This window comes from Thunnus maccoyii, chromosome 10, assembly GCF_910596095.1.
Source record: "Thunnus maccoyii chromosome 10, fThuMac1.1, whole genome shotgun sequence".
NCBI lineage: Eukaryota > Metazoa > Chordata > Actinopteri > Scombriformes > Scombridae > Thunnus > Thunnus maccoyii.
In genome coordinates this window covers 12,932,741-12,956,215 of record NC_056542.1, presented here as the reverse complement: position 1 = coordinate 12,956,215, position 23,475 = coordinate 12,932,741, and the positions used below count along the sequence as shown (strand labels likewise).

The 23,475-nt window shown below is 39.3% G+C and overlaps 4 protein-coding genes across 11 annotated transcripts; 2 read left to right on the top strand and 2 right to left on the bottom strand.

Moving 5' to 3' along the window:
* Window positions 1-296: 296 nt before the first annotated feature.
* Window positions 297-13,421, bottom strand: cnfn (cornifelin). 6 transcript variants are annotated; one of them, XM_042423318.1, is made up of 4 exons: window positions 13,373-13,421; window positions 795-914; window positions 575-711; window positions 297-394 (listed from the first exon to the last, which is right to left on the bottom strand). In XM_042423318.1, the coding sequence occupies exons 2-4, from the start codon at window positions 910-912 to the stop codon at window positions 305-307; spliced, it is 345 nt and encodes a 114-aa protein (XP_042279252.1). In that variant the 5' UTR covers window positions 913-914; window positions 13,373-13,421; the 3' UTR covers window positions 297-304. The 6 variants fall into 6 exon arrangements, with proteins under 6 accessions (XP_042279252.1, XP_042279250.1, XP_042279251.1 ...); XM_042423316.1 differs by lacking the exon at window positions 13,373-13,421 and adding an exon at window positions 3,409-4,829; XM_042423317.1 differs by lacking the exon at window positions 13,373-13,421 and adding an exon at window positions 4,343-4,829.
* Window positions 4,921-10,389, top strand: cxcr3.2 (chemokine (C-X-C motif) receptor 3, tandem duplicate 2). 3 transcript variants are annotated; one of them, XM_042423309.1, is made up of 3 exons: window positions 4,921-7,666; window positions 8,092-8,158; window positions 8,418-10,389. In XM_042423309.1, exons 1-3 carry the CDS (start codon window positions 7,599-7,601, stop codon window positions 9,513-9,515), a joined length of 1,233 nt encoding a protein of 410 aa, XP_042279243.1. In that variant the 5' UTR covers window positions 4,921-7,598; the 3' UTR covers window positions 9,516-10,389. The 3 variants fall into 3 exon arrangements, with proteins under 3 accessions (XP_042279243.1, XP_042279244.1, XP_042279245.1); XM_042423310.1 differs by having other exon boundaries at window positions 4,921-7,292; window positions 8,084-8,158; window positions 8,418-10,388; XM_042423311.1 differs by having other exon boundaries at window positions 7,284-7,292; window positions 8,418-10,388.
* Window positions 13,422-13,768: 347 nt separating the features above from the next.
* LOC121905670 (C-X-C chemokine receptor type 3-like) lies at window positions 13,769-17,095 on the top strand. Its single transcript, XM_042424103.1, has 3 exons — window positions 13,769-14,246; window positions 15,088-15,438; window positions 15,800-17,095. Exons 1-3 carry the CDS (start codon window positions 14,244-14,246, stop codon window positions 16,550-16,552), a joined length of 1,107 nt encoding a protein of 368 aa, XP_042280037.1. The 5' UTR covers window positions 13,769-14,243; the 3' UTR covers window positions 16,553-17,095.
* Window positions 17,096-20,060: 2,965 nt separating this feature from the next.
* cxcr3.1 (chemokine (C-X-C motif) receptor 3, tandem duplicate 1) lies at window positions 20,061-23,262 on the bottom strand. The gene is made up of 3 exons (XM_042422705.1): window positions 23,156-23,262; window positions 21,326-21,715; window positions 20,061-21,197 (listed from the first exon to the last, which is right to left on the bottom strand). The coding sequence occupies exons 1-3, from the start codon at window positions 23,174-23,176 to the stop codon at window positions 20,454-20,456; spliced, it is 1,155 nt and encodes a 384-aa protein (XP_042278639.1). The 5' UTR covers window positions 23,177-23,262; the 3' UTR covers window positions 20,061-20,453.
* Between the last annotated feature and the right edge of the window lie 213 nt (window positions 23,263-23,475).

Genomic DNA, 23,475 nt, shown 5'->3' with positions numbered 1-23,475 from the left:
ACAATTTCATCACAGTGGGTCGCTGTTTAACTTGGTATGAAAAACAGTTCTCTGCCAACATCTTCAGTGACTCAATAAGTATGCTAATAGTAGTATAAAGTAGTATATACAATACAATAATGGTATAGATTAAATAATTGTAAACCTTGTAACAACATGCTTTGGCAAAACTTTACTTAATTATGAAAATGCAAATGAAACAAATTTGAAATGCAGAAATGGGGTTCAGACCAAGGAATGTAAATTTCTACATGTGATCTACCTTTTTCATTTTGTAAATTACATTCAACATCCCTTTTCTTTCTCATCCTCTCATCTTTTGCTCTCGTGCCATCTGACACAGTCCACACAGAGGCAGGCAGGCCATGACTACCCAGTCATCACACACAGAGCCCTGGGAAAAAGCACAGGGACAGTAAACAGGTGACAAACATTGTCATCTCATTAAAAAAAAGAACAATGTCTTTATAGGTCTGTGTTCAGGGACCAGGTCTCTGCATTTCACAAAACAGCATCCTATTTTCATTACAAAAGTACTGAAAGTACAGTTGTTTGACAAATTTAGCAAACTTACACCTATGTTGTATCTGCTGCGCATGCTTGTCCTTAGAGCAATCATGGCACCAGGAAGGAAGGGCAAGCAGCAGCTGTCCCCGTTGTCCTGAGCCACCTTACAGGCCAGGATACATGGGACGAATGATGCACAAAGACCTGAAAGTGAGAGATATATTGTCACATAGGGTTTTATTTCCCAGCAAAGACTAATTTCTGCTTATTTCCACAAACACACGTACAGATGCCACAGTCTTCACAACAGTCGCACACATTTGAACTCCAATCTGATAATCCAGAGGAGTACTGTGTGACAGAGACCTGAGGCTGCGAGCTGATCACATTTGACTGGAACGCCATGGCTGTAGGTAGAAGAAGAGGAATATGAGGTTGAGGAGAAATATAAATAATAAAAAACAGATGATATTGTTTAGTTTTCATTCTTTGTAGTAATGTTCAGGCAGTTGTAGCAAGCCACAATATTTTTAAAAAGGAACATTGATGGGTCCTATTTGCAGCAACGCTTCCTCCAAGCAAATGTCCAGGTAAGTGTCCATTCCTGTGCCACAGCTTCAGCGATATAGCCTGAAGACTCCATGGAGCTGGACAGGACAACCTCGGCTTGGAGGAAACGTTGCTTCACATCTTACCTCAAAAAGTTAGTCTATAGCTCCTGTAAAGGTTGTCCGATGTTGTAGATGGCTACTTATACGATCAGAAGGCAATGGCCGTTACTCTTATACTGTGTGTGACATCACTGGAGTTTCTATGCTGATATAACATGGCAAACAATGACTATCTGGGCAGGTACAAACACCCGGTAAATAGAAAACTCAAATGTTTGATTTTGGGGCGTACCACACCTTTCAAAAGGGTGCGCCTAGCATGACGTGGTTTTTATCAGCATTCAGTAATTGAAGAACAAAGCAGTGCATATTTGTATTTCAGCCACATTCAGAAACCAGGTTTTACCTTTAGTGCATGGGTGTGGTGTGTACTCACTGTGGACCCAACTATATCAATGAGAAAATAAGAGTAAAAATGAGCTGTGACTGTCGAGCACAGACCTTAGTTGAAAAGGGTTTGCACTCTTGTGCAATGCATTGTTTTATGTTCGTGCGTTTTTGTATTTCTGTTTTGTCCTGATGCACACATGTCTTTCTGTAGAAAAAAGTGGTGAACATTACTCAACACGTGCATGCAGAGATGATGTAACGTGACAGAAGGTTCTTCAACTACAGTGTATAGAATACAACACCTTTTGTTCATATGTTTATATGTTTGATCCCTGTAAGCTGTGCACCCAGGAATCATCTTCATGGAGTCTTTATCAAGTTCATACATGACACATAAGACAATACCAACATTACAGGAAAATAAAAGAGATTGAAGACAAAAATATTTACAGTAAGACAAAGTAAAATACACACATAGCAGTGACAGATGGGCACAATGCAACATTAGGTTAGGTTGAGATTTATTTTGTCAAAAGGATATGTGAATAATAAAATTGTAATATAAACAAAATTAAAACACATACACAAATGACAGTTTCAGCAACATTGGATGTAAATAATGACAAGTCAAAAAGAGAAAAATATAATGAAATAATTAAAATATATATAAATAATAAAAATAAAGTTAGACAAACTACAAATAATATGAAACACAAACAAGATGTAATGCATGAAATTAATCCATAAAATAGTAGCATGACACATGATAAAAACACTTACCCCCACCCTGTTAAAGATTACAGTTCAGTTCAGTTCAAATATTTATTGTCCCTCGAGAAGAAATTTCATTTGCAGTAGAGGGTAAAAAAAAAAACAAACAGAAAAAACACAAACACAACATACAAGAGGACAAAGGACATTAGTCATGACGGTTACAGCAGACAAAAAGGGAGACAAAAAGCATCAAACGTTTGTTAAAAGTATCAAACCATTGGAATGGTGGTCATAATAAAGTGCTGCTTAGCATAGCAGTCCAGGTTTAGCGCAAATTAAGCACATTTCTTGGACTTGGAACTGTTATTTCCTGCCAGGACTTTCTGTTGTGTTTGGACTCCGTGTTTTTGTTCTTTTGGGTTCCTGTGTTGACCCTGTGTTTCTGTTAATTCCAGTTCTTCTTTATGGTAACTGTGCCTGTAAGTCCCCCCCCCCCCCAAATCCAAGTTCATGGACTCCAAAGCAATGACCAAAAGAGAAACATGGCGGAATACATAAGTGATGCGTCAGCTGTAGAGTCACTTCTGTTCCCCTCACATTCTATCACGAGTAGAAAAAGTCCGTCCAGACTGTCAGACTCTCTGCGGTCTGCCCACTTCTCACTCGACATGCAGCTTCTCTGTTCACAAAACCAACCTCCTTTCAGCTGAAGCTCCTGGGGAGCTGAGAGGACACCAGGCTGAATGACAGCAGAGATTTACTTTACTGCCTGCTCAGATTACGCTTCACTAAATGCGACAGAGACGGACTCAGAACGTAAAAAAACGGGGGGCTTTTGTGAGACTGTCTGGGATTCAGAGTGGTTTGATACATTTAAAATAATAGAAGCGTATCTGTTCCGTGCTAAAACACTTTCTAAGTGAATTGGCCACAGCCTCTCTCTCTCTCCAGTTCACCAGCCCTCCCTAACCATTCAACAGGTGCTGGAGACGGGAGACTGTCAAGTCTTCACACACGCTGGGCCTTTTCCAAAGTAGCCCCTAAACCCTCTCCCTACCTACTTCCACTCCGTTTGCGCGTTCATGTGGAGGGTCTGCCATATTAAGTGCCATCCCAAACCAACAGCGGAGAGTGGAAGTGGTTTATAAAACCCTCCAGCAGCGTGCCTATATCGATGCTGACTTACCGGGCACGTGCAACGCCTATTGTGTTCGTCATGGAGGCGCTGTATACAAATGTTAACTTCTGTGTGACAACCTGTACAAACATTTAATAGTAAACTGCTCAAACTAACATAGACATTTAATATTGCCACGCAGATGTTTAAAACTTAAAGGATACATTGTATTTAGATCGAATATACCGTTTTCTAGTCTAGAAAACGGTAGACGTGTCTATTTGATTGTAACGTATTGTATATTTACAGGGACTGTTGCTAAAAACATGCAGCTTATAAACATAAGAATGTAAAAGGAGAGGATGTTTATAAAGAAGAGAAATGCAACCAAAGAGGATCGGGAGTCATTTTGGTATTATAGTGTATGTATATGTTGTATTATATATGATTAAGTCAACCTATATGTTTGACATTAGTGTCGTTTTTTATTTAAACAAAACTGGTTTGTACAGGAACTTCAGTAAGTTGTTTAATTTATTTCAAATGGAACATTAATACATTTTTTAATAGTTTGACAGTCCTTTTGTGTATCCTTCATATCAGAGACAACAATGTTCACAACCTCTGGTTGTTATATCCCTGTTAGTGGCAGGAGCTAAATATACTTCTGACTACAAATGTATAAAGGAAAATGTAAATACATTTATTGTGTCAGGAGTGCACTCCGTGACAAGTGGGAGTGGGTAGGGCTACTTTGGAAAAGGTCCACAGCTGCTCTCATGACTTCCCCTTGTCCTGTGCATGACCACGAACACCCCCTGCTGATTGGCTGGAATAGTGTTGTGTGGCTTGCTCTGAGCCACTGTGTTGACATGCCCATTTAAAGAACCAGGGCTGTGTATTAACACCAGATTTACACAGAACGGACAGCTAGCAGACTGTGAGGAGATATTCACTGAATTTGACAAAAAAAAATGTATTAAATTAGAATTGCTGACTATACCTTGAAGTCTGGACTGAGTGGAGGATGGACAGAACGACCCCTTGAGATATTATTGCTCATTGTAGTTAACCTTTGTCCTGACGTTTAAGTTTGTGTACATGTGAGCATACAGAGCTGAAGTAATACTTTTGCCTTCACATGATTCAGAATGAGTTTGCATGTCTTAGTTATTTTGCAGCTCATTTAGCTCTGTACAGTAGCACCGTGTGTTTTGTTTGCATTTGGCCTGCTGGCATTTGGGGCCTTCTTGAGCCTAATTGTGTTTTCTGGGTTTTGGTTTTCTGTTTGCTCTGTTTTCCTCCTTCCTGCACTCCTCCCCAGCCCGTTTTTCCCTCCACACCTGCCCTGCATCATCCTCATGAACCCTACCTTTATCTCAGTTTACTTCCTCAGTCTGCTGTCACCTTCACACCTGCCCTATATCAGTCTCGTCAGCCCTGCCTTGCTCCCAGTGTCTTCCCTGCCAATCAGCTCCCAGCCTGCCTTTGTGTTGTGCCACCTGTTCCTTGTTGTCTGATTAGTTTAGTTTGTATATAAGGTCTGGTTTTGATTTCAGTTTTGTTGGACCATTGGTTTGTTTTGGTTGCCTGCCTGCCTGCCTGGACTTTTGTGTTTCTGATTCGATGACCAAATATATTCTTCAGTTCCTTATGCCTGCCTATAAACCTATTGCTATAATAGATTTTACACACTGTCTCAAATATTGCATGGACTACATTTTAAAAGATTAGATATATTTACTCATCTCTACTCAGTCCATTTTCTTTAGTAAGATGGTTTTATAACTGTTTTCAAAATTCTAATGGACTCTTAAATATCTGATATCATCTGGTAGGCCCAGACACATTGAAATGATTTTTAAAAAACCTTATCTAACTCATATACCTGTCAATATTCTGCTATTATTTAAACATTTATACACATAAAATGCAATATTTTACCACTAGCTAAATTGGTTTTCATAATCCAAAATATGCTATATCATCACATCATGTGTAATCTATAATTGGGCATGTGACATTATGGAACTTTGTTATTTTTTATTTCAGACGGGCATTAGATTACTGAACATTTTAAACCAATTACCAGATACAGTATATTCAGATCAGGTGGCTCACCTAAGTAGCTTACAGAGGTGTGGCCTTAAAATAATGGTCACATTACAGGTGTTACAGTACAGGTAATGAAGAAATCTGAACATTAGAAAATACTTTAAACACAACTTTGATTACAATAACACCTGCCAGGACAACACAGAGCAGGCAACAGCACTGTTATGCTCTGTTATGACTCATTCCCCACAGGTGTGATTTCACATACCCCTCAAACGACTGCAATTATGTACATATTTGCATTCCTCAAGTGCATTTTTCAAATATTTCTGAATTCCATCTCACAATGCTCGAGTTTTGAATCAGGGCTTGGTTGAAACAGCAAACCAAAACAAACAGATATACCATTTTTCATTATCTGTTTAAGTACTACTAAAATTTGATTTCCTGTGTTGACTGATAACATTTCCTGCAGAAAACAGCATTTAAACAGAAGAATTTGTCATTATTGCAGCTGATGAGTGGGGTAATGTTATGTAAAGATGTAACTTAATTTACAGATATGGGTGAGATACAATAGGCTGAATGAGCTTTTTATGGAACAAAGGTAAGAATGAAAAGACCATACAGAAAACACAATGCAGGGCAAAGGTTCATATTTGCCCTCAGAGGAGCATTTGGGTTGACCAGAGGGGTATTTGAGTGACCCATGTTTTTAAAAAGAGGCATTGAAGTCTGCAATTATGGCACCAGACACATCTTATAAGGACTTTGGCTGTCAGAAGAACAAGGATGGTCACCCATTTCCCTCCCCATGTGCGTGTCAGATTACATTACAGACATATACACAGTGGTGGAAGAAGTATTCAGATCCTTTACTTAAATAAAAGTAGCAATACCAAACTGTAAAAATACAGGCAAGCGTTTTACTTTTTACTGTTACTGCTAGTTTTAACTAGTGTTATGTAGTTTATAAGAAATATTTTATAAAATAAACACTTGGATTGTAAATTTGTGATCTAAAAATTAACTACAACTGTCAAATAAATGTAGTATCTCTGTGATGGAGCAAAAGAATAAAGTAGCATTACATGGGATTGCTCAAGTACCTTAAAACTATACTTAAGTACAGTGCTTTATTTTTTAACAATTCGTAAAGCTCTATAGTTTGTAGTTTAACAACTCGACTAGAGCAGAAGTAAGATACAGATACAGAAAGTTGCACAATGTAGTTTACCAGAACACCCCACAGTCGACACAGAAGTAACCACAAGAGTATTCAGTTCCTCATGCATTTAACACATTTTTTAAAACAAAATCTATAGTAATAGTGGAAGGTGCATTGCCTCATGCTGTCCATCTCATTGCTCTCTATGGGGACTTTTTGATACATTGCAAAACCTCATCTCAAAACCACCATTTGAGTTCTTCTGAACTGAGTCTGAATGTGTTTTTTTGTGGTCAACAACCAGTGTTTCATACGTGTGTTGAACTGACTTCTCAATTTAACTAAACCTCTCGCAGCTTTTGAAGTGGAAAAATAAGTTGTAGCGTGGACAGAATAGTACTCTCAGTGAAGGTCTTCTATTCTACTGCACTGTCGTGTCTGATCATATCAGGCATCTGACTACATTTATATGTATTTCATTTTACTGCAAAGAGCATTCTTGTATATCCTTTTTTGGTATCTCTTTGGCCAGAGAATCTCTAATATGTATAAGGACTCGGATTCAATACTGTTCATGTTTTCCCCAAAGAGTGTCATAATAATAGATGAAATTATTTCATTTCCTGTTATGTTCTTTGTAAACGTATCTATATATCTATGATTGTATCCAGGATGTTCTGCATCAGTTCCTAGTTACATCCTCCCTGTCTTCTTTACAAGATCTCAGAGGGTAAGTCTTTTCCTCCTCTTGATCTCTAGTGACAACATAATTTATTTATTTCATTTAAAACATTTACAGTATATAAATTGAGTTCTGCTTTTCACTTGGTCAATGCTTTGCAAAGGTGCTGGATTTAAAGATTACAGAAATCAGAACAAAACAGAAATTAGTTTGAAGCACTGTCTTAAATGATTTTTGTGAGATTTGTAAAATTCATGATGTTTAAAGAATAGTCCTGAAAAGTCTTCAACAAGTTATTACAATAATCTGGGTGTGATGTGATTACATCAAAGCAAGCTGGACATAAAGAACAACATGGAGGAGACAACAATTCCTGACAACTACGCACTTTCACTTCCCCTCCATTTGTGGAGTATTGTTATGTAAATCCAGTTTCTCCTTCTTGAGGGTTTACATTCCCACAAATTTTGCTCCCTTTTGATATAATGAGTATTTAATAAATTTGATAGAAAATAACTTGGTAGACGTGGGTGCACAATCCAGAAAATATTTTTCCACGTAGGGTCTACCAGTCACACATCGTCTGTCTGTGGGAGGTTTATAGCTGGCTGCAGCCATTTTTTAAAAATATATGTCACAATTTCCTTGAGACAGTCATCCATTCCTAATATGATGCTATGTTTGCATCTGTCTAAAATGTGTCAGGTTTCGGTTCCTTATATGCCAACTTCTTCTTTCTGATCCTCCCTCATCTGGACAAGTGTAACAGAGATAGACTGTGAAAAAGGATGTTTAGCCAATGTGTTTATGAGCAGAGTGTGCTCTTTTGACTCTTGGAGGGTTTCAGGTGTTCTGCTGCCTCTGTGATTGCTACAAATATGGATTTGGTCACACCAACCGTAGAAGACTACTGGGTGAGTGGCTACTTTTATAATCCTACAAGTGCATAACATGAGCAAGTAAAAGCCCACCGTAGAGATATTCTCAGATGATAGTTAATCAGTATCATTAAAAGTTCCTTATTGATCAAATTAAATACAGAAATTCATTTAATTTGACATTTTGGGAATCTTCATGTCAAAAACTAAATTAAAATCTTAGCAAATGAAAAATGATTGGTTTCAGCATTATAAAGTATTTAACATAACTCTTTTTCCTCTCTTTTGTCAACAGAACTTTGATTACGATGACAATTACACATCGTTCCCTGGAACGAGCAAGACTCACGCAGCCCCATGCTTACAGGAGGACATCTATGAATTTGCACGGAAGTATTCCCCTGTGGTATACAGCCTGGTGTTCATTCTGGCTTTGATGGGCAACGTGCTGGTGCTGTGTGTGATCCGGCGCTACCGAAATTCGCAGAGTGGTGGCGCCTGTGCATTCTCTCTGACCGACACTTTCCTCCTTCACCTGGCCATTTCTGACCTCCTGCTGGCCTTCACCCTGCCTCTGTTTGCAGTGCAATGGGCTCACCAATGGGTATTCGGCTTGGCTCTTTGCAAGATCTCTGGTGCCCTCTTCTCCCTGAACCGCTATAGTGGCATCCTTTTCCTAGCCTGCATCAGCTTTGACCGATACCTGGCCATTGTTCACGCTGTCAGCTCTGGCTGGAAGCGCAACACTTGCCATGCCCAGATTGCCTGCGCTGTCATCTGGGTGGGGTGTTTGGGCCTGAGTGGAGTGGACATTACCTTCAAACAGGTAGTCGAGGCCCCTATAGGCCAGCAGAAGCTGCTGCTGTGCCAGATATGGTTCACTGAGAACTCAACACAGTGGCAGGTGGGGCTACAGCTGGTCAGCATGGTTCTGGGATTTGGGTTCCCTCTGCTGATCATGCTCTACTGCTACATCCGTATCTTCAGGTCACTCTGCAACGCCACCCGCCGCCAAAAGCGGAAATCTCTCCGCCTCATCATCTCCCTGGTGTCTGTGTTTTTCATCTGCTGGGCACCGTACAACTGCTTCCAGTTGGCAGATAGTCTGCAGAGGCTGGGCGCGGTGACTGGAGGATGCCAGTTTGGCCGTGTAGTGGACATTGGGACTCTGGTCACTGAAAGTGTGGGGCTGTCACATTGCGCCTTGAACCCTCTGCTATATGGCTTTGTGGGGGTGAAGTTCAGGAGGGAGCTGGCTAGAATGTGTAAGGGGCTTCTGGGACAAAGAGGCTGGCTGGGGATGGAGGGCTGGAGGGAGAGGAGGCTCCGAAAAACTACAGGCTCCTTCAGCTCAGCAGAAAGCGAGAACACCTCGTACTCTGTCATGGTGTGAAGTTCGAATGCTGGTTACAGGAAGAAAGAGGGAGATTTTGTGAGATAGTATATGGTTGTATGTGTTAGAGGAGTGTTTGGCATGAGACAAAAGTTGAAATTCCATTTAATTAAAACTGTAAAAATGTTCTCAGAGGAAAAAAGTTTTCTGCCTGTGATGTATTTCATCCACTGGGGCTTTCTGTAGATATGGTGCAGCTTTCAACAAGTTTTGTTATTGTCTGGGGGGGGGGGGGAGTTTCCAAGAAAACTATAGTGAAAATACAAAGTGACTCAAGTTGTACAAACTGATGTTGGGGGTGGGCCATAGTGTAAAACAAATGCCACTCCCTTAAGCTGATGCTGTCGTATAATGTTTTTATGGACGTGTTGATTTTTGTGTCCACAAAGGAATCTTGTGAAATAGCCAAATTTTTTCATACCTCTGAAAAAGCTTGTTCAGCAGTTTAAGATGTAGCCTGTAGCTTCAATGGTCATACAATAGTCTCATCAGATTCCACTCTCAGTTTCAGCTAAATCAGTGAAAATGGTGTAAAAAGTTGTTTCTTTATTTCCATAATCCATATACAGCTGTTTGTCCAGCTGTGTGCTTCAAATGTGTTCATGGTGCTGTAGGAAATAAATGTGACTCATTTATAATTTTGTATGTAACATAAAAACTCAAACCCTTTGTTGAGTACAATGATTTTTGTAATAAATATTTTGGATATAAAACAAAGTGTGATATCTATTATGCATCAACATCTCAGGTTCTTTCTCTGCATGTTCATTCTGACCAACTTCCATCTCACGGTTCATGCAATTGCCATCTTACAAATTTCCATTCATTACAGAAAGTTGGTCTGTAACAAGGTTTGGTTAATGTACAATCCTTAGAAACTGATTTTCCTTCAGGACTGTGATTTTAATAAATATGAGTCTGGAGCTGCTGCTCAAAGAATGAATTTGGTTCATGGTTCTGAGCTGCTGCAACATTATTAGAAGTGTAGATTCACATTCACTCACGTTATTTACTCACAAAGCAGGTCCAACTGTTATATTGTAATGTCAACATGGATTGTTTAATCGCTTGGTAGATTATTGTTAATGTTATAAAACTGGACAATAACCACGACCAGTGGTGGGAGTAGTATTCAGATCCATAACTGAAGTGAAAATATCAATGCCAACATGTAAAAACACTCTGTGACAAGTAAAAGTTCTGCATTCAAAATTGACTTAAGTACAAAATTCTTACTGTATCAGCTGAACATACTTACGGTATCAAATTAAAATCACTCAATATGCAGAATGCTTCCTGTAATGCTGTTTACTATATCTAGCTACCATGTTAGTGTTTTATCATTTCTGGTGCCTTAATATGTTGCTGCATTGACATGTTGCAGCTGGCTGAGGTGGAGTTAATTTTAACTGTTTAATATAATGTTGAGTTGTTTAATCTATAACAATACATCTTTTTTAATGAGCAAATCATAAGTTTTTATTTAGGCTATATTTGTGAATCTGCCAAATAACTAGTGTGTTCAGGTATAGCTACTATGTTTTAGTTTCTGTCCTAAAGTGTATCTTGATAACTGAGTAAAATCGTGATCACCATAATACCCTTAAAGATCCTCTCCAGACATGGAGACAGACATCTCTGCTTGGAACAATATTGTGTGTCTGATTTGATTTTTCCACAAAAAAAGAAAGAAGCATGATTACCATGTTAAAATCCTTAAAATAGCATCCACTCCTTCTCCCTCATTAAAAATTCCAGAGTATATGAATATGCAAATATATTTAATTTCAGAAGTTTAACTACTTGACAGAAGATGTCTCCTGCTTCACATGTCTCCTGCTGCAACATGTCAATGGACCAGTGTGTAAGATTTAGTGGCATCTAGCAGTGAGGTTGCAGATTGCAACCAACTGTAATTTTCCACTTTCAGCAGATGAATGTGAAAACAAACTTCATCCAGATAAAAAGGAAAAACCTGCAATTTTGTACAAAGCTTCAGGTTTTCTCTGTTCTCCAGTTTGGAAACAAGCACAAAAGCTCCATCTAGTGGAAAGCGTCTCTTTTTGCAAGCATGTGTCTGCTTTGAGTGCAGCTCTCCATGTGGGCACAGCACAGACTGTATATAAATATAGTCAATGGGACACAGCAGTGGCCTTCAAAATAAAGCACTAGTTGTCCACAATAACAACTGAGCCTATAACAACTGTGCCTTCTTTATTATACCCTGCGCTTCTTACTACAAACCAAAGAGCTTTGGTGATTTTCAGCCTCTTTCTCACAGATTTCTCTTTGCAGGAAGGTTATATTAGTTAACTAAAATTAAACTAAAAGCTAAAACTAGGTGTGAAAAAACATTTTAGTTAAAGGCGCAATATGTGACATTTAGCCCCACCAGATGTTGCACCATAGCACCAGCATCTCAGACCAAAATAAATGTGCACATCGTTTACTCAATAAAGTTGGGGAAAAAAAGAGAAAGCAGCCTCTGAACCGACAGCTCACCAAACTCAGATCAAACTGTCAAACTAGGCAGTGCTGATCAAATATGGATCAAGATTCTGTTATTACATTGCCCATTTCTTGACGCAAATGTTTTCAAAAACATATTTTAGTGAATTGTTTAGCTGTAATATGAACAACTTTGTGACCCGGCCACCATGTTGAAAACGGCCACGGGGAGGACAGCAAGCACGTGCACAGGTGGCCGGACCGGCTATCAAAACAAATAACAGAAAGGTTCGGAATACAACCGGGCCCCCAAGAACAGCGCCGGGCTTTGAAGCCAATTTGACATAGTGGCCAAACGGTGGAATTACACCTTCTGAGTCCACAAAAAGCATTTTTCCTTTTAGAAAAAAGAGGAAACTAACTGAAATGATACTGTGAACTTAAAAAACTGATTAAAATGAAATAAAAATATACAAAAAAATATTTTTAGTTTTAGCATTTGTCAATTTGGTCAAATTTGTCAATACAACAAGCATGAGGAGGCATTGGTGCCTGTTTATTGAGACTGATGTCTACATGTCTGGGAGTCAATTGCCTTCACAGCATTGTGTTTGTATTGTTAATACCCATACCTGCCAACACTCCCGATTTTCGGGGGATATGCAGTGACAACATTATTTATTTATTTCATTTAAAACATTTACAGTATATAAATTGAGTTCTGCTTTTCACTTGGTCAATGCTTTGCAAAGGTGCTGGATTTAAAAATCACGGAAATTAGAACTGAACAAAAATTAGTTTGAAGCACTGTCTTAAATGTTTTTTGTGAGATTTGTAAAATTCGTGATGTTTAAAGAATACTCCTAAAAAGTCTTCAACAACGTATTACAATAATCTGGGTGTGATGTGATTACGTCAAAGCAAGGTGAACATAAAGAACACGAGGGAGACAACGATTCCTGACAACTAATCACTTTCACTTCTCCTCCATTTGTGGAGTATCGTTATGTAATTCGAGCTTCTGCTTCATGAGGGTTTACTTTCCCACATATTGTGTTCCCTTTTGATATAATGAGCATTTAATACATTGGATAGAATATAACTGCAGTAGAAGTGGGTGCACAATCCAGAAAATATTCTTCCACATAGAGCATACCAGTCACGCACTGTCTGTCTGTGGGAGGTTTCTAGCTGACTGCAGCCATTTTTAAAAAGAAAAATGTCACAATGTCCTTGAGACAGTCATCCATTCCTACTAAAATGCTACGTTTGCATCTGTGTAAAGTTGGCTTCAACGTCTTCCTATTTTAACCCTTTCTCTCGCTGTGCTTCTTATTGGTAATTACTCCCGTTAATCTCCCAATTTCATAGTTTTTTTTCTTTTTCACAACCTGTTATCACAACCTTACTGTGTGTGAGCGCAGCTGCTCTCTTTTTAATCCTGTCTTCTGCTGCCGATGTGATTCACTGCCGGCAGTTAGTAGAGAGAGGAGGTACTGGTTTGTCTGAATCAGTAGAGTTTACAAGAATTTGCCAAAGGCTAAGATAGGCCTACAGCTTTCGTTGTGATGCGCTGTGGTTGTGCAACTAATAAAAACAAAACTAAAACTAAACAATAAAAACTAAACCGAAACAAGCAAACCCACTCCCGAAACTAACTGAAATGAAAATAGAAATTAAAAACAAAATAAAAATAAAATAAAAAACACATTAACATTTTGTTGAAGTTAATTATAATAACTGGCAACAACAGGGTTTTATTTTGAAAAGAAATTCCGTGGTGAGACTTGGCACATCCGGCAGAGATGGCAATGTGCGAGCCGGTTGACAATGTACCAAAACAATAGTGGAGAAGTAAAGTGAAATGCCTTGTATACATGTAGCTGAGGTGCAGTGTCTTTGCTGTGTGTCCGGTTCCGGTCTAAGATCCTTTTTTTTTTTTTTTTTTTTTAGTTTCCTTCTGCTGCTGGGCGGTTTTGTCATTGTGGAATAATTTTCGGTACATTTCCACATGCAAATTCCCTTTAAACATAAGTTTGGCGATCCACATATTTCGCACGCTGAGGGAGCTTTCATGCATTTTTCGGCTGTGCAGCTGTAGGATATCGTCCGTCTCCCCTCCAAAAACATAAACTGCGGCGTCATAAACTGCGGTGGGGTGGTTGTTGGCAGCGGTGTGAAAGAATACGTGCCGTCTGCTGTGTTTGTCCGTTTTTAGTATCATCAGTCGACAGCGCTCAGAGAGGTTGAGGTCCTCACATTCTGCAGCTGAAGCCCTATATGGTAAGCAGGATACATTTACTAACCTCAAGGTTATGGTTACTCATTAACATACATGTGGGAAGGCAAAATACTAGGAACACTTTTCAATATAATGCACTCCAGTACACCAACATGACCACCAAGCACTACGACCTCAACAATAAACATAAGTAGCTTCGCAAAAGTTGAATTTATGGCAGAGCTGTTGTATTGCATTAGATTGCATATGTGTTCCTAATAAAGTGGCCAGTGAGTTTATTTACAAACCTCTCAAGGTTATGGTTGTCTGATACTGATAATTACCATAGGTTTGGTGCATATTTCTAGTTCTATAGCCATTATTTCAGTAAGGCTGCTATTAAAAGCCTTTTGCCATATGTTTCTTTATTCATCTCGGTTTTGAAACTGCTCCTCACTGTATAGTTTATATAGTTATGCGTCCACTCATTAGAAAAGTGCCTTCTTACCAGCACTTCCGCTACCGTGTTGTATTTGCATCTACTTCACCAAGATAAGAAAAGCAAAACAGGTCATGCAGCCACTGCGCATGAAATAATTTCATAGATGTGTGTGTGTTTGCTTGTGTGTGCTGCATGACCAGAGGAAACTGTGTTTTCCGTTTAAAGCCATCTCACTATTGCCTCATCTGGTGACATCACACCATGTGAGCTATGTGTGAGTCTGGGCATAAAAGTCACAGCTGGGCTTCCCAAAGGGAGATTTTCAAGAATTGACTTCTCACTCACACAGCTGATGATACACAGAGAGAGTATATTAGCTGGTATTTTAGACGTCTAGCCTCTGAGGCACAGCAGCATTTTTTTTTTAGCTCTGCCTGTGTTTAACCTTTTTGTCTCCACAGGAGATGAACATGGATGTGGAACTTGATGGAATATTTCGCTCTAACACCACCTATGATTACGGGGACTATGAGTATAAAGAGGACATCGAGCCAAGAGGCAGTGAGGCGGTGTTGATCCCGTTTCTGTACTCCGTGGTGTTGGTTGTAGGTCTGCTGGGGAATGGACTACTCCTGGCCGTTCTGAGTCAAAAGAGGCGAACCTGTAGTATATCAGACACCTTTATCCTCCTCCTGAGTGTCGCGGACATCCTCCTGCTGGTGATGCTGCCCTTCTGGGCCGTACAGGCTGCTCAGGATTGTGGATGGTGCTTAAAGATTCATCTCTGCAAGATCAGTGGAGCAGTTTTTAATGTAGGTAACCAAGTGATGTGTAGAACAGGCTCTCCCTTTCACTAATAGTGAAAGGGAGAGCTTTTCAGTGGAGCTGTGAGAAAGTTGTTTTTGGATGGATAATGTTTGGCTGTAAGCCATTATTTCCAACTTAATCAAGATTCTTGGCAGAGCAGGACCATTGTACTTAATCCTGTTATTTAGCAAGTATACTCACGTAGTTACATTTCTCAAAGCATTTCAGGAAAGAGGCTAGAGAAGGAGATCAGATTAGAGTGTAATAAGAGAAGTGAAAGTTAAATGAGAGTGTGAGAATGATGATGTTTGGAGGTTTTTGTCTTACACAAGATCACAACTTAAGTTTTTCTTTTCTGTTTCCCAGATCAACTTCTATTTTGGGATCTTTTTGCTGGTTTGCATCAGTCTGGACCACTACTTGTCCATCGCCCACTCTACCCGGCTGTACTCCCACAAGAAGCCCAAGTCAGCTCGGATCAGTTTCCTGTTGGTCTGGCTCTTCTCCCTGCTCCTCATCATCCCTAACTGGGATTTCTTGGTAATTAAAGTAGATCCAGAGGCAGAAGAGAAAACACTGTGTATTCCCAACTATTTTTCAAAGTTGAATCTGGTATCACGCCTGTTCCACCACATACTGGGTTTCCTCCTGCCTGCGGTCGTCCTTATGGTCTGCTGCTCCTGTATCCTGCTAATGCTGCAGCGCAGCTCTAAAAGCCTCCAGAAGCAAAGGGCCACCATGGTCATCCTGGCCCTGGTGTGGATCTTTCTTCTCTGCTGGATGCCATACAACATCACACTCATTGTGGACACCTTCATGAGAACATCTAAGGTGCCGCAGGAAACTACAAATTCCAAAACTTCCCTGAAAACTGCTCTGCTGGTCACAACTGCTTTAGCCTGTGTTCATGCCTGCCTCAGGCCGCTGCTCTATCTCAGCCTGTGCGGAAACTTCAGGAAACAGTTGCTGGCTTTGCTGATGTGTACAAGAATTGAATCTGAAGGCTCTCTGTGGGAGTTGGGTGTGGGTGAGGAAGCCCTGCCTGCAGAGAGTCATGGGGGGGAAGAGATGAAGCAGATGACAAGTGTAGAGCATCAGGTGCAGTCAGCTCAGTGCTAATGCAAAAATTTCTTCATGTGACTCATAAGAGACTTAAGTAATGTTCAACTCCTGGGAGGAATTTAATGTGAAGTCATGTCATGGGTTCAAGGGGTGAATGACCACTTCCTGTATGATGATGAGAAATGGATATTTTTAAAAATCACTCATATATTTCACTTTGATGTGAAGCATTCATGCTGCATCATGGTGACATGTAGTGTTGTGCTGTTTTAGTGTTGTACTACTGTGTGTTATTTTGTAATCACCACCACAATTTTAACCCTAAATCATGATTTTTTTTATTCAGTTGTAGATATTTGCATTTTAATTGTCTATTATCATTATTACCATTATTATTATTATTATTATTATTATTACTATTGAAAGCAAGCTATGATTCTATTATTTATTCTGTGTTGTGAAAAAACTTTTGGGTGAGGTTTCAGCTGTAACACAATCATCATAAAGCTAAGGCCATAGCCTATAAAATTTGAGGGAATATAAGCTCTTATCATTGTCAGTGTTATTGAAATCCTGCATTAAACAGTCTGACACAGTTTACAAACTGTTTCACTTTTCATTTCACATTTTATTTTCAAGCAGAAAGACTGTGTGAATTCCACAGTTGCGCAGTGCGTGTGTGAATGTACAAAGTTCAGTAAGGGAATTTCCCCTCGGCGAATCCCACAGTCTTTCTTCTTGACTCCATTGTTGCAACATTGGTGTGTGGATTATCGGACACAGGATGACACAGAAAGGTTGTGATGTCATCAGTCAGGTGACAGAGAGCGCGAGAAAGAGAGAAGGAGGGAGAGAAAATAGCTCTCTGTTTATTCTCCTTTGAAGACTTGGTGGAGGAGAACTGAGGCATGCTTTGTGCGTAGTCAGTGGCAGTCAGTTGTGGGGAAAAAGAAAGTAGGTGGGAAATGATGGAAAGAAGAAAATCTTACTCTGTGGTTTCACTTCTACACTGCTGTGTAGGTTATGGCCTGCCGAACCAGTCTGCTTTCAGGGCTCAAGGGAACATAATGATGGTAATGCATTTAAATATGTCCTGAAATGTGTGTACTTTCACAACTGAGTGTTCGACACACCGTAATTTCATTTGCAGTCATACTCACAAAAAGTTACTGTTCCCCTCCTTTGAGGCCACCTATTTTCCTTCCTCTTACTGCTATGACTAGAATGGTGGTTAAATTATTAGAACTAGAGCTGATAAAAAATGTGGTCAAATATGAGAAATGCTGGTTGCCTTTTCCAGCAGCAACACGTCAAGTTTATAAACATCACTGTTTATTATAAGTCTTGAGTATTGCATCATTTGAAGTGTTATTTCCTGCTTCAACTGCTTGTCTGTTATCTGAGACTGATAGAGACAAGCTGCTTAACTCAAATATGTTGTATTGAGTTCCTCCTAAAAAATTAAAGCACACTTCTTCATTAAAGTACAAAAAGCCTTTAGTATCCTGACTACATGATTAAAAACAAGACCAAATGCATGTTGACTACACACCACACAAAGCTTGATGTTTGTGAATGGGCTTGTAGCCAAGCTCTTTACTCCAAAGAACTGTGGAAGAGTTTCTGAACACATCATTCACTTCGCTCTCAGCCACAGTGACTGAAACAGTACAGCTTCTGCTTCTGGTGTCAACTATTTAAACACTGTGAACACACTACTTGTTGCTGGACTTACACCAGTTTAAGAGATGATCCCTTTTAACAATGCCACCACCCTGCTGTTGTGAAACTTTTTTCCTCATGTAAATTATGAATAAGACGAGGTGTGCCACAATTCACAGTATGGCTTTGTGCTCTTTGCTTATCAGATTACTTGCCACTATTCTGATGAAATCATGTGTTTCAGTATGTGCGGCTGGGTTTCCTGTCAAAAAGATGTAAGATATTTCCGCTGAAACCGCCACATGTGGGTGTGCAGTTTTCATTATTACTCACTGTAATCACCTGTTCAAAACTATACAGAAAATCTTAATGCTATACACATGATTATATATTATATATAATTATATATTACATATATTAAAATGTCGCAGGTGTTCAGTACATATGGAAATTAAAAGATCACTGAATGAGATGTTGCACAATTTGACTTCTTTCAAAATTTAAATTCCGAGGTTACATGCTGCAAACGTATCTTATCTTCTATCCATCATCTCAGTCATAATATTCATTACAGTGTATACAATATATATTTGGCCACTTTTACAAGCTTTCTCCTATCTGTATAGAAAATGTTGGGCACTCGAGGCAGATTACTGTTCTGTAAAACCTAAAGTAAAACATAAATTATCACAGTCCAAAATACTTTTTGAGTAAATCAAATATGAAGCAGTGGAGTCTTGGCTGGATATTTGCCTACAATGGAAGCTGCATTAGACTACTGTGATAAAAAAAAATTGGTAGATGGTTTATGAGTAATAAGCAGAGCAAAGGCGTTTGTAAACAGGAAAGTCCTCACCATTATATACACAGCCTTGCTTATTCACATGGATTACTGTGAGACAGCCTGGTTCCCCTATACTACACTGTAACTAACAGATACTAACTGATTCGACAAGGCATCAGAGCTCCACATTTTATGACAATTCACACTCTCACAGATCATAAAAAGATTGACAACCTTCTGCAAATGGCTGGTGTTGACAGCATAGTGAACAGAGTTAAACTAATTGTACTGTCAGTGGTCTTTAAAGCCATTTGTCACTATATCCCCCTCATACCTGATAAACCTGTTTAGGTACAATAAATGCCTGTAATGGTTACACAAGGTCAGCAGCAAAGACTTTGGAGAGGTGGGATCAGGGCTGTAGACAGAATTTACAGAATATAGAGCATAACCCACCCACCAAGTAATTGATTTTGACAAAGCACCAATCAAACTCTGTCAAATTTTCAAATTTGTTTAACTGTTCAGTTTAATTTTCTGGTTATTTTCTGGTTTCAAAGCTTTCTGCATATGTTGTGTCCTGTATGTTTTTTTTTAAATAGTAACATGTTCATTTATTTAGTATAGAAAATACTTGAATCAGCCTTAAAAAATCCAAATGTCTTATAAGTGTGTAATCCCAGAATGCTCCTCATGTCATTTGACTCCCCAGAAGATTCCCAGAAATATTATGACAAGTATGACTCTAGTGACCTTAATGGTAGCTGTGTTCAAGTGCAGCCTGCTATATTATGGTGCCACTATCTTGAATCTGACAGATCTGACAGAATCTGAATCAGGTTTACAAGGGAACAAAATAGTCCACAGGCTTTCAAATCACCAGTATATGATTGACAGACTGTATTGGCTGTTTAATGTGTTTTAATTGTCTTACTGTTGTATTGCTCGTCGTAATAAATATATGTTGTAATAAATGTACCTAGGACTCCCTGGAAAGCAGCAGATCATTTTGGTGAAGTGAGATAAAACTGAATTGTCTTCTCAGGTTTCTGTGAAGGGTTTGATTGGCCCCACTTCTGTACAGACTGATGTTTAAAACACATTAAATGGTCTATGATGCAAATTATTAAAAGTTTATTGTGTATTTCAATGTCCATATACAAAAAATAATTCAATGCACAATTCATAAAATATGTCACTTAAAAGTCTGTAAGTTTGTATGTAAAATAGCCCATAGCCTGACTTATTTATGTGACAGTGTTGGCTAGCAATAGGGAAAAGTTATATTTCTACCTAACAAGAAAAATAGGCTTTATAGGTCCCAGATTAAGTATCTTGTTACTAGACAAATGCACTGTGTAGGAAACAGAAGGAAAGCAAAGTCGCTTACAGGTTATATTACAAAGGAAATATAAAGAAAGACGCTGTTTGCTCAGTAGTCTGTCTGTGTTTACGTCATGTCAGTTTGTTCGGGTTTGTGAATCTGCTTGTTAGTCAGTTTGTCTCTTTCTCTTAGACTGCAATGGAGTTGGAGGTGTCAGCTGACTCAGACCAAATGGAACTTCTCCTGCTGCTTGCAAAAGACTGCAGATTGACACTTGTATGCAGCTTGCAGCCCAGAGACCTCAGGATCTGCAGCAGCTGACGTCGGAACTTCACCCCCACAAAGGCATAGAGGATGGGATTGAGGCTGCAGTGCAGGTAACCCACAGAGGAGGTGATTATCTTGGCTTTCTCCAGAGATGTTCTGACTCCACAGGTCTCACTGCTGTTGCCGGACTGAAGTGTGTCCACCATGAGTGTGATGTTGTATGGCGTCCAGCAGAGAAAGAAAACCAACACCACAGCCACAATGACCTTGAAAGCCTTCTGCTTTTGGAGGCCCTGGGTGCCACACCGCAGCCGTCGCAGGATGCAGGAGTAGCAGAAGATCAGGATGGTTGAAGGAAGCAGGAAGCCCGCTATGTGGTAAATCAGGCGTGATGCCAGCCGCCAGTCACCTACTACCTGTACCTGAGAGGAGTACATATAGTAGTTGCGAACACACTCTATTTTGTCTCGTCTGTCATCCTTCACAGCATGAAGAAAGATCCAGTCAGGAATAGAGAGGATCAGGGAGAAAAGCCACACTGCTAAACAGCTGGCATGTACAACCCAGGGCTTCTTGCGGGAGTACATCTGAGTAGCGTGGACAATGGACAAGTAGCGGTCCAGACTGATGCAGGCCAACAGAAAGATCCCACAGTAGAAGTTGATCTGAGGGTGCAAAGACAGCAGAATAGAGAGGTGAAAAATGTTTTGGCAACCATTGTATATGTACTATCATGCACTTGGCTTTAAATGCAGGCAGTTTTTGTGCAACTTTCCTGCTGTACACTTCTTACCGTGAACATAGCTCCAGTAATCTTGCAAAGGGAAGTACCAAAGGCCCATCCATGAACAGCCTGTGCAGCCCAGAGCGGCAGCGTCACCAGCAGCAGGACATCTGCCACACCCAGGTGGAGAATGAAGGTGTCTGTCACACTCCAGGTCTTCCTACTCTGGGCCAAAACTCCCAGAAGCACTCCGTTCCCCAGGACACCCACAACAAACGCCACGGAGTATAGAACTGGGATGAACAGTGCCTCAAAATGCATGCCCTCGTTCAGGTCACATATATCACCACCACCATCACAACAACTCCCGTCAACATAGGAGTCAGTATAATTCTCAATGCCGTCAAAGAGCCATTGGTTGTCTTCCGCTGTAAACTTTTCACTGTCGCTCAGTGAATTCTGCATTTATACAAAATGAAGATGGGAAAAAAGCAGTTAGTCAGTTATCACCACATGGTGGTGCTGTTTAACTTTAAACATAACAACAGTATCTATCTATCTATCTATCTATCTATCTATCTATCTATCTATCTATCTATCTATCTATCTATCTATCTATCCATCTATCTATACAATACAATTAAATTAGAAAAAACAAGACAACACACAACAATACAATGTTTAACATTAAAAAGCATAAGTCATCATTAAGCTGAGGCAGCTGTCAGTTTTTGTTGCCAGGCTACCAGACCTGAGTGTTTTGTTTGCAATCCAATTATTGCACATAATCCTGAAAAATAAGTGAAATAAAATAGAAGAATCCTGAAGTCAAAATCTGAAACATAGTAGCTAGTAGTAGTAAGTAGCTAATTACTGTTGGGGTTTTTTGGTGTGTGTTTTTGTTTGTTTGTTTGTTTGTTTGTTTGATTGACTGATTGATTGATTGTTTGTTTGTTTGTTTGTTTGTTTGTTCTCATAGCAGTATTCTGAAGAAACTGTAGCTGAGACTTTTTCTGGGGAAGTGAAAAAGGCCTACAATGAACTCAAGCTACAAGTGTCAAAACTACGCATCAGTCATTCAATGTCCTCTACACAGAGAACATTCTGAAGGTGAAAGAAGAGCTGTCATGTCTGAAATACCACCATAACTGGCTTTGCAAGATTTTACGGTATGATGTCTGATGAACAATACTATTTTGTACAAGTGAAAATCATCTCAGTTTCTTGTTTAGCTGGAGAAAGTTATGACCATTATATTTATACTGCTGATGTGCAAAATTGCCCTGCACTGGCAAATGAGGAAGAGAAATTATAGACTGAGAGGAAGCAAGTGCAAATTCAAAGTTTGCACAACGTAGAAAGTCTTGTGGCACTTAAGTGCAAATCACAATTCAATCACTTACCATCTATAACTCATTATATAAATAATCATTTGGTAAATTATTCAAAAACTTTTTTTCTTTTTTTTTTTGCTCTAACATAAAGTTGACTGTAAATAAAATCATTTTGTCATTGGTGATTTATCCTTTACATAATGATGCAACTTTTTACTGAATGGCATATTTATGCAGAGGCATGTTAATCTCCAAACCACATCTAAGTGTAACTCACTGTGGTCTCTTTCTGTGACTTAAAAGTGTGAGAACATGCAGCAAAGGTGAAGGTGAAGAAGAAAAAATAGGATTGCAACAATGCTGTATCAAAATTCAATTAATGACTGTCAGTAATTTGTTAACAAGATAAAGATCATATGCACAAACGAAAAAGACCAGAGCAGCTGAAATACATTATTTCCTGATGTGATTTTAAAGATTTGAACTGCAATCCTCAAAGAATAAATAGTCTCAGAAAAGATGATATATGCATCATCTACAAAAAACAATTAAAGGAGTAACTTACTAGAGAGTTATCATATGTCATTGTGTTCTCCTCAGTGAGCAGGCTCAGAAGGCAACACAGCAGAAATTAGCTACTTAGTGATTCAGTGTTGCCACGAACACTAACTATAAAGCCGCCCCCAAGGACGCCCAGACAAGAAAAGTGTCAGTATTCTTCGAAGAGCAGCATAACCAGTTTCCTTTTTCAGAGGAAATGAAGGAAAAAAATCTCAATACATTTGCATTGATAAAGAGTTATTCTGATTTAAACTCCACTTTTATTTTACTTTTTATTTTCTCTTAAAAAAAACAGCATGGTTGTGAGGTTTTATGCTGACAGAG

Excerpts from the sequence above, each read along its gene's own strand:
- cnfn (XM_042423315.1), bottom strand. The coding sequence starts at position 993 with ATGAAAACTAAACAATATCATCTGTTTTTTATTATTTATATTTCTCCT. Across the intron at positions 712-794 it reads TTGTGAAGACTGTGGCATCT|GTCTTTGTGCATCATTCGTC; the intron begins GTACGTGTGTTT and ends TCTCACTTTCAG. Across the intron at positions 395-574 it reads GCAGCAGATACAACATAGGT|GGCTCTGTGTGTGATGACTG; the intron begins GTAAGTTTGCTA and ends GCTTTTTCCCAG.
- cxcr3.2 (XM_042423309.1), top strand. The coding sequence starts at position 7,599 with ATGGAGGAGACAACAATTCCTGACAACTACGCACTTTCACTTCCCCTC. Across the intron at positions 7,667-8,091 it reads CATTTGTGGAGTATTGTTAT|GTGTTCTGCTGCCTCTGTGA; the intron begins GTAAATCCAGTT and ends GGAGGGTTTCAG. Across the intron at positions 8,159-8,417 it reads CAACCGTAGAAGACTACTGG|AACTTTGATTACGATGACAA; the intron begins GTGAGTGGCTAC and ends TTTTGTCAACAG.
- LOC121905670 (XM_042424103.1), top strand. Across the intron at positions 15,439-15,799 it reads TCAGTGGAGCAGTTTTTAAT|ATCAACTTCTATTTTGGGAT; the intron begins GTAGGTAACCAA and ends TCTGTTTCCCAG.
- cxcr3.1 (XM_042422705.1), bottom strand. The coding sequence starts at position 23,176 with ATGACATATGATAACTCTCTA. Across the intron at positions 21,716-23,155 it reads TGACATATGATAACTCTCTA|AATTCACTGAGCGACAGTGA; the intron begins GTAAGTTACTCC and ends GTATAAATGCAG. Across the intron at positions 21,198-21,325 it reads TTACTGGAGCTATGTTCACG|ATCAACTTCTACTGTGGGAT; the intron begins GTAAGAAGTGTA and ends TTGCACCCTCAG.